The sequence below is a fragment of the Equus quagga genome, chromosome 14 (genome assembly GCF_021613505.1).
Source record: "Equus quagga isolate Etosha38 chromosome 14, UCLA_HA_Equagga_1.0, whole genome shotgun sequence".
NCBI lineage: Eukaryota > Metazoa > Chordata > Mammalia > Perissodactyla > Equidae > Equus > Equus quagga.
This window is the reverse complement of record NC_060280.1, coordinates 97,383,900-97,392,575: the sequence shown is the minus strand read 5'-3', so window position 1 is coordinate 97,392,575 and position 8,676 is coordinate 97,383,900. Positions and strand designations below refer to the sequence as shown.

Here is an 8,676-nt window from a genome sequence, read left to right as displayed (position 1 = left end):
CTGCCCGCACGCTCGGTCCCTGGACTCTGCCTGGACTCTGCCCGCACGCCCTGGCCCTGGACTCTGCCCGCACGCCGTCCCTGGATTCTGGGGGCCAGTGCGCCATCTCTGGTGCCACCAGGCCAAGTGAGATTCTGTCTCTTACAACCGCAGCAGCCTGCGGGCCTGGGCAGGAGGAAGCAGGTCTGAGAAAGGTACCTGCTGTTGTCTGCAAGCCCGGCTCCCCAGGACACAGGCTGTGAGCGAGGCAGGAGGCCACACGAGGGCTCTGCCTCTCCAGCGAGGAGGCCTGTGGAGGAACAGAGAAGAGAGTTCAGAACCCGCTGTGGACACCACAGCACGGCGCCTACCACCAAGCACGGGTCATAGCCTGGCTCCAGAGTGACCTCAGGAAATGGGGTATCATGAGCTGCCCCCAAGGGCTATAGAGGGGTCATCGAGTGTGACCAGCATGCGGTCACTGAGCAACTCCTCTTCTGCTCCTAAATCTAAGCATTCTGGAGCAAATGCGTGGAGAGAAGGCACCCTGGGGGAACGCGGACTGAGGGTGCAGCGACGTGGCTCACACGCAGCTCTGGAACCGCGTGCCCTCATCTCCAGGTGGGGGACCCAGGGGGACTGTGACGAGATGGCACAGCCGGCGACCAGCCGCGGTTCTCGCTGGCCCGGGACAGAGGGCCCCAGGCCCACACACAGCTCTGCGGCACACGCCCAACCAGCATTCACCGACAGCCATGCCTGACACCACAGCCACTTAACAGGGTCCCGGCCTCTAGGAACTTAGTCTTCAAAAGGCAAACAGATCCTGGAGGAATCTGGTGACCCCTCCAAAAGTAACCACAGAGCTACCAAATGATCCAGCAATTAATTCTACTCCGAGGCATATACCTGACAGAACCGAAAACATACGTCCACACTGAACACGCACGTCCACAGCAGCACGATTCACAACGGCCAAAGGTGGAAACACCCAACGCCCATCAACGGGTGACAGAGCCACACACATGTCCACCCACACGCTGGAGCACGACGCAGCCGTGAAGAGGAGCGAGGCCCTGACACGGCTGCACGTGGACGGAGCTGAACACACGACTCTCAGGGAGAGAAGCAGACACAGAAGGACACGCGGCGTGTGACCCCATTGACGGGAAACGTCCAGAACAGGCCGATCCACAGACAGAGAGCGCGCTCGGGGGTGCAGGGGCCGGGAAGGGGACGAGGAGTGATGCTGACGGGGACAGGGCTGCTTCTGGGGATGGAATGTTCTACAACCAGATAGTGGTAATCGTTTCAAAACTTTGTAAACATGCTAAAAACCACAGAATTAAACACTTCAAATGGGTATATTTTGTGCTATATAAACATACCTCGAATTTTTCAAAAAGGCAAACAAAGCATTATACCTGCTCCCATTATCACGATGTTCAAAAGTTTATAAGATAAAGATACTAGACTGATGTCTCCCACAAACCTAAGCACAGCCTCCTCAGCAGAACACTAGCAAACTGAGTCCAGCGCCGCACGGAGAAGACGGGACACTGCGGCCACCAGGGATGCACTGCAGGGACCCACTGCAGGGACCCACTGTAGGGACGCAAGCCCGTCTAACATCCTGCAGTCAAGGTGACACATCACATCAACAGAGTGACAAACAAAACCACACGGTCATCTCTGTAAATGAGGAAAAAGCACTTATCAAAACCAGCCCCCTTTCAAGACAAAAACACCCCATAAACTAAGGACTGGAGGGAACTTCCTCACAGACAGAGGACATGTCCCCAAACCCAAGCCAACGCGGTCCCTACGGGGAGGGGCTGGACGTTCCCCAGAGCAGAACAGGACAGCGACGCCCCTCTCACCATCTCTCCTCGGCACAGTCCTAGGGCTCCAGTCAGGGCGGGAAGGGAAGCAACAGGAACACAAACAGGGAAAGGAGGAGTAAAGTGGCCTCTTTCTCCAGATGAGATGATCCTGGCATAGAAGACAGCAAAGAACCCACTAAAAGCCATCTGAACGAATAAATGAGCCCAGCAAGGCTGCAGGACACAATATCAACACATAAAAATCAATTTTACTCTCACGCACCAAGAAGGAACGATTCAGGAAGGAGATTATGAAACACACACACATCCATTTACAACAGCATCAAAAAGAATAAAGTACTTAGGAATAAATTCAGCAAAAGTTCAAAACTTACACTCTGAAAGATACAAAACATGTTGAAAGAAATTAAAGACCTAAGTAAATGGAAAGACATCCTACAATGAGAGCTGAGAAGACGGCATAAAGACGTCAACACTCCCCAGCAATCCACAGACTCAACGCACGCCCCTCAGAAGCCCGGTCGGCTTCTACGCAGAAACTGACAAACCATTTCCACAAATCCCAGGGAAACTCAAGGCGCTGAGAACCACCAAAACCACGCAGAAACACAGAAGACCACCAGCAGACCTCGAAATTACCACAGAGCCAGCCCTGACGGCCTAGTGGTTAAGGTTCGGCGCTCTCACCGCTTCGGTGGCCCGAGTGCGCTGCCTGGTCGTGGAACCAGACCACTCGTCCGTCAGCAGCCTGCTGGGGCGGGGGCTCACGCAGGACTTACAAGTGGCATATACAACCACGCACTGGGGCTTTAGGGAAGAAAAAAACTACTGCAAAGCCACAGTAATCCAAACAGTGTGACACTGACATAAAGCTAAACGTTTAGATCAAAGAACAGAACTGAAAGTCCAGGGGAAAAACCCACACCTTTACAGTCTCGTGAATTTCAACAAAGGTGACAGACAACCCAGTGGGGAATGACCCATCTTTTCAACAAGTGGTGCTGGGAGAACTGGAGACCTACCTCACACCATATGCTAAAATCAACCCAAAACGGACCAAAGACCTGACACATAAGAGCTAAAGCTATAAAACTATAAATCTCTTAGAAAAAAACACAGCAATAAATCTTTGTTACGGTGGACGAGGCAAGTTTCCTAGATTAGACACCAAAAACATAGCAATAAAATATAGATAAACTACACTTCAGCAAAATAAAACAGTTTTGAAAGAACACTATCAAGAAAGTGAAAAGACAACTCACAGAATGGAAGAAGACATTTGCAAATCACAGGGCTGGAAAGGGTCTCCTCCTTAGAAGAAAGAGCTCTTACAACTCACTGATAAAAAGGTAACCCAACGTAAAAACGGGCAAAGCATCTGAATAGACATTCCTCCAAAGAGATGCACAAACACAGCATGTGATAAACTGCTCAATGTCCAGGAGGCACAAGGAGACGGCACTTCATCATCACAGAACGGCCTCCCAGACCATAACAAGGGCTGGGCAGACGCGGGCGCCCCAGGCAGGCACGTACAATGGAGCAGCCACTGTGGAAAACGGTCCAGCAGTTCCTCCAAAAGCGACACGCAGCATTCCCGTCCGACCCAGCAATTTCCCTCCTCAGCAGACACCGAAGGGGCTCAGAGTAAGCCACCCCAAAATACGCTGCTCCAGCACAAGCACTGTTTTGAGCTGAAGGCATCTGAGAAAAGCAGACACTGGATGAGCCCCCTGGGCCCCCATCCGCATGAAAGCCAACCGCAAACTCATGAGGGGGCCCCGTTCCCACAGAGGAAGGGGGCACCACCTCACCCCGGGGACCAGCCGGCACATACAGGCCCTGCTAGCCAGCCCCCATGCCGACCTGCCCACGCCCGCCTCCTGGAAACTCGGCCCTTGTCCTCTGCCGCGTCCTCCTCTGCAGGCCTAGCACCCTCTTATCAGGACTCTGGAGAAGCCCCAGTTCCACCTGTCCTTCGGCTTACTCATCGCTGAGCTCATAAACTCAGCGTGTTTCGCACTTGTGAATCTGTCTTTCGTCCGTCTAAACCACAGGGCCAGAGCCAGAGAACCCAGGAGGGAAGAGGGAAAAGCGAGCTTCTCCTCCCCTCCAACACTCGGAGGGAAGAACACACACGTCCACACTGAAAGCTGCACACGAGGGTTCACAGCAGGATCACTCGCCAAAGCCAAGGTGGGAAGAACCCTCACGTCCACCAGCTGCGAAAAGACGAACCAAGACCACAGAACCCTGCACAGCCATGAAAAGGAGCGGGGCACGGACACAGCTACACGTGGATGGACCTGAACACATGACGCTCAGGGAAAGAAACAGACACAGAAGGACACACAGTGTGTGATGCCATTGACGTGAAACGTCCAGAACAGGCAGATCCACAGACAGAGAGCAGGCTCGTGGGGGCCAGGGGCTGGGGGCGGGGGGGGGGGGGTGACGACTAAGGATGCAAGGTTTCTTTTGGGGCAGTGAATGTTCTGAAATTAACTGGTGATGGGGGTACACTCTGTGAATATAGTAAAAACCATTGAATTGTACACATTAAAATGAGAGAATCGTACGCTATGTGAATTATACCTCAGTAAAGCTGTTTCCCAAAAAACAAATTAGACTATTTAATACAATAAAGTTTAAAAATTTAGAAAGTAAAGTTCTTCCTCACTGGGTCCTCAGGAAAACCTCAAAAGGTTGTATAATCATTTTCTTCATAAGAGGAACAAGGGAATCGAACCTCAGAGAAGTCAAGTCACTCACCCAAGCTCACACAGCAATAAGCAGCACAACTATAGACGCAAACTCAGGCTCTGTGGCTCCAACACCCTTCACAGCCCATGAGCCCACGTGGAGCATAAGTGAAAGTACACGCACAGAAAGCAAAGCTGCCAGAGAGCTGGGAGGCGAAGCTGAACCTGGGCACTGCAGTGCGCGGGCGGAGGCTGGCAAGGACCAGGTGGAGAGACGAGGACCAAGCCTGGCGGGGGAGGAGGCACTGGGTGGGTGGCCTCGCCAAGTGGGGAGTGTCACCACCCCACAGCTTTAGGCAGCTGAGCCCCGTGAGGCAGGAGGCTAGGAACGCAGAGACAGAAAAGGGGCCAGCAGCCAGGTGGGGCCGGGGCAGCAGGGCCTGGAAGCGGGCAAGGAGTGCAGGGCACCTGGTGGCCGTGGAGCATCTCGCACCCCGTGCTTGGGGTCAGCCCGTGGCCCAGCAGAGGCGCCCTTACCTCCTTCCAGGAAACAGGAGGCTGCCATCAGCACGCAGGCAGCCCTGCAGAGCCACCACGAGCGCGGCCCCAGGGCCAGTGCCCCAAAACTCCTCTGAAATCGCGTGGCCCCCCAGGACCCTCTCTGGGCTCCCTCTCCCACCCCAACCGGCTTTCCGTCTCCTGCAATCCGTGGGGAAACCAAGGGAGCCAGACTCGGGAGCTTGTCCGTCAGCGCGGCCTTGGGGAGGCGGTCTGCGGCCTGGCAGGGTCTCTGGCTGGGGCCCTCGCCTGCCCTGCTGTCTGAACAGGAGGTGTGCAGATGAGCGGAGAGCAGCGGGGTACAGCACAAAGGGCAGCGACAGGGCAGCATCTCCCAGGAGGCTCTGAGCAGCCTGCTCCCACGGGGCCTAGGACCCCCAAGTTCATTTCCAGGCGACTCTGAGTTCCTCAACACCGACCCGGGAACAGACTTCACAGATTCCCCCTCCCCCACCCGAACGTTGACTTCCAGGAGTGAGCCCACTCTCAGCGTGGGCTTCCCAGGGGTTCTCCTTCCACTTGTTCAGAACACTCAGATGTTTCCATCAGTCAGAGCCCTCCGTTGTGCAGAGGGGACAAAGGAGAAATGGGGAGCTGGCTGAGGGCATCCTGGGAAGACGAGTCAGGGCAGAAGTCAAAGGAAAGAAAGCAATGTTCTGGAGACCAGGTCCCAGCAGACAGGCCCAGGCTTGGGGTCCAGTCAGGCCTTGCGAGTGGCGGCGGCAGCAAGCCCCTCAGTGGGAGCTGCCCGTCCTGTCTCGGGTGGGCCTCACCTCTCAGGCACAGAGGTCGCTCCCAGATGAACGCAGAGGCAGGAGTCCTCGCCCTGGGGCAGCGTCGGACTCCTGCCCACCAGCCTCCCGAGCTCAGCCCCTAAGGACGCCAGGCAGTTCCACTGTCCAGATGCCCGCACCCATAACCCAACCCCAGGCTCTGGGTGAGCAGACAGGCCTCCTTTCAAGAGGCGGGGTCCTGCACCCCCTCCCTGGCATCCAGCTGGACCTGTGACTAGTGGGAGGGACTCCACGTGAAGCCCAGGGCTGTCACAAAGTGCAGCTCAGCATCCCCCTGGGGTCTGCTGGGACTGTCACTCCCGGAACCCAGCTGCCATGCTGCGAGGAAGCCCAAGCCACAGGGAGAAGCCTGTGCAGGTGTCCCAGCCAGCATCAACAGCCACGCCTGGGCCAGGAGGCGCTTCTCCCCGGCGGCCCCAGCCCCTGCCACTAGGTGACCACATGAGGACCCCAAGAGAAAACTGCCCGGCTGAGCACAGTCAACCCCAGAACCAGCAGAGAAGAAAGAAACGGCTGCTGTTTCAAGACGCCGAGTTTCACGGTAACTCCCGATGCAGCGGCATCTCCGCCACACCCAGCTGAGGCGCGTGGCCCTGCTGGACGGCCCAGCACTTCCCTCCTCCACGCGACTAACGCCGACCGCGAACCTGCTCTGGGCCAGGCGAGGCGGCAGGTCAATCGAGAAACAGGTTCCGCCTGTCTCCACCCACACAAGTCACCCGTCTGGCTGGGGACGCAGACAACAACAAGTGGACACGGACGGTACTGAGCGGACAAGGTGAGATGGGGAGCAGCCCGGTCCCCCCAAGGGTGCAGAAGGCACCAGGAAGCAGCAGGGGCCCAGGGGGCTGGGGCGGGCAGGGGGAGACCCTCGGGACCACACCACCGGCAGGGGGTCACGGCAAGGAGATGCGCTTTATCCTAAGGACAGCGGAGAGCCACGTCTTCTGAGCAGACAGACAGAGTGCCCAGCTTTTCCAAAGACTGACCTGGCGTCCGTCTTCTCTCGGGTGCTGATGGCTATTTTGGCGACGACAAACAGCACGCAGATGACACCGAACGCGCAATGCCAGCTTAGAAGCGCCCTTTAAGCTGAGCCCGCTGGTCATCAGCGATCTTACAAGGCTCAGCTTCTCCGTGAAGTCACAACCAAGATCTCACGAAGCCTTGCAGCTCTTCCTATTCAGAGACGAGGACACCACGCTCGGAAACGTCCAGCGACCTGCCCAAGGTCACGCAGAGTGATGGCTCCAGAGCCGCAACAGGTCTGCGGGCAGAGGCTGGCGGCGGCCTCGCATCTGGCCTCTGCGCACGCGTTGGTCCGTCACTGACCAGCCTCTCAGAGCCCTTAGGACAGGCATGGCCAGGTCTCTGCTCCCCGTGAGACCCTCGGGGCCTCGAAGGGAGCGTGGCCCACAGGCTCTCTCTCAGGAAATCAACTGGATTTACTCCCAGGACCCAACCCCAAACCCTCAACAGGGGTGACCAGGGCACCCCGTGCCTGGCTGCCGCGGGGGTTCTAGGGGCTCAGTGCCACGCAAGACAGGGTCAACAGACAAGCCTGGCAGCCCTCAGGGAGGCTGGGTGAGGCGTCCACCCGTCCATCTGTGACACACAGCTCCCTGCCAGGCTGAGTGCTGCCCAGAGGCCACCAAGCGCCCAGGAAGAAGGCACCTGTGCCCTGAGCCAGGAGCACACACTGACACACACACTGACCGTCACGCCCTGCTGGGCCATCAGGAGACCTGGGTCCTGCCTCCCACCCCCGAAGCCAACCACCACTGAAGCCTCAGTTTCCTTCAATGTCCCCTAAAAAAGCAGGGCCAACTCTAGGAGAAGCCTCTGGATCCAGCCACCCAGCGTAAGGCGGGAACTGGCTGGTGAGGTCTGGCCTCGCACCCAGGGGCCCACACCCCCTGTGGCGCCCGTGCAGGGCCCGCTGTTGCCCCCGAGGAGGTGACTGGTGGGAGAGAGGGGCAGGGCCGCCCTGCACACACCTACCCATGCTATGCTCAGGCCCAAACTCTGGACGCAGCCCGCGACGAGGCCAAATATCGCGGGAACCTGCTGCGCCTCCCTGGGTGGGGACCTTCTCCTGTGGCCTCAGGGGCCTCACCCACTGGACGAGGATCACTCACTGAGCCCGGGGACCGGTTTGGCGACCCCAGACTGAACGGTGGGCACTAAGAGCCGGTTCACAGAGCCCCTGGCACGTGCATCGCCTGCCTCACCCCCACTGGGCCCTGGAGGTGAAAGCAGGTCCGCGCTCTGATCCAACGTCCCAAAGTCAGAAAGCCCTCGAAGTGAAAACTTTCACCCCCCGGCCGGACCTGGCGTGAAGCTACTCGGCGCCTGTCTGCCCCGGACGGTCCCGGGCGCGTGGGATCGGGCATCGTAGCCCCAAACCCGCGGGTCCTCCGATCGGGAAAACTCCGACTCCCAGAACTCAGCGGCCCCGGGGTTTCGGGTAAGGGGCCTTGGGCGCGATCGCGGACGGAGAAGTCACTTCCAGCGCCGCGAAGGCTGGTCCGCCTCCCCGGGCCCAGAGCCCCGCGCCGCCGGGTCCGAGTTCGAATCCGCCGGGGGGCGACCCCGCTGCACGGGGCGCGCGCGGGCCGCGGGGTCCACCGGGGGCCCGGGGGAGGGGCGGCCGGCAGGAGAGGCGCCGGGCGAAGTTGTGGGACCGGGTGGCCGGCGCCGGGGCCGGGGTCTGGGCGCCCTCACCCCGCCCGCCCCCAGGCCCCCGCCCGCGCCCGTCCGCCCGCGCATGCGCGCCGCGGCCCGCGATGTGGCGGCGGG

General features: G+C 58.6%; 1 protein-coding gene across 1 annotated transcript in view; it reads right to left on the bottom strand.

Moving 5' to 3' along the window:
• The window catches only part of MIER2 (MIER family member 2), a 32,075-nt gene extending 24,239 nt beyond the window's left edge, over positions 1 to 7,836 (bottom strand). Inside the window, exons 1-2 of the mRNA XM_046638347.1 lie at positions 6,867 to 7,836; positions 199 to 289 (exon numbers count right to left, since the gene is read on the bottom strand). Coding sequence (XP_046494303.1) covers positions 199 to 289; positions 6,867 to 6,986 — 211 coding nt within the window. The 5' untranslated portion in view covers positions 6,987 to 7,836. The remainder of the gene's footprint in view (positions 1 to 198; positions 290 to 6,866) is intronic.
• Positions 7,837 to 8,676: the final 840 nt, after the last annotated feature.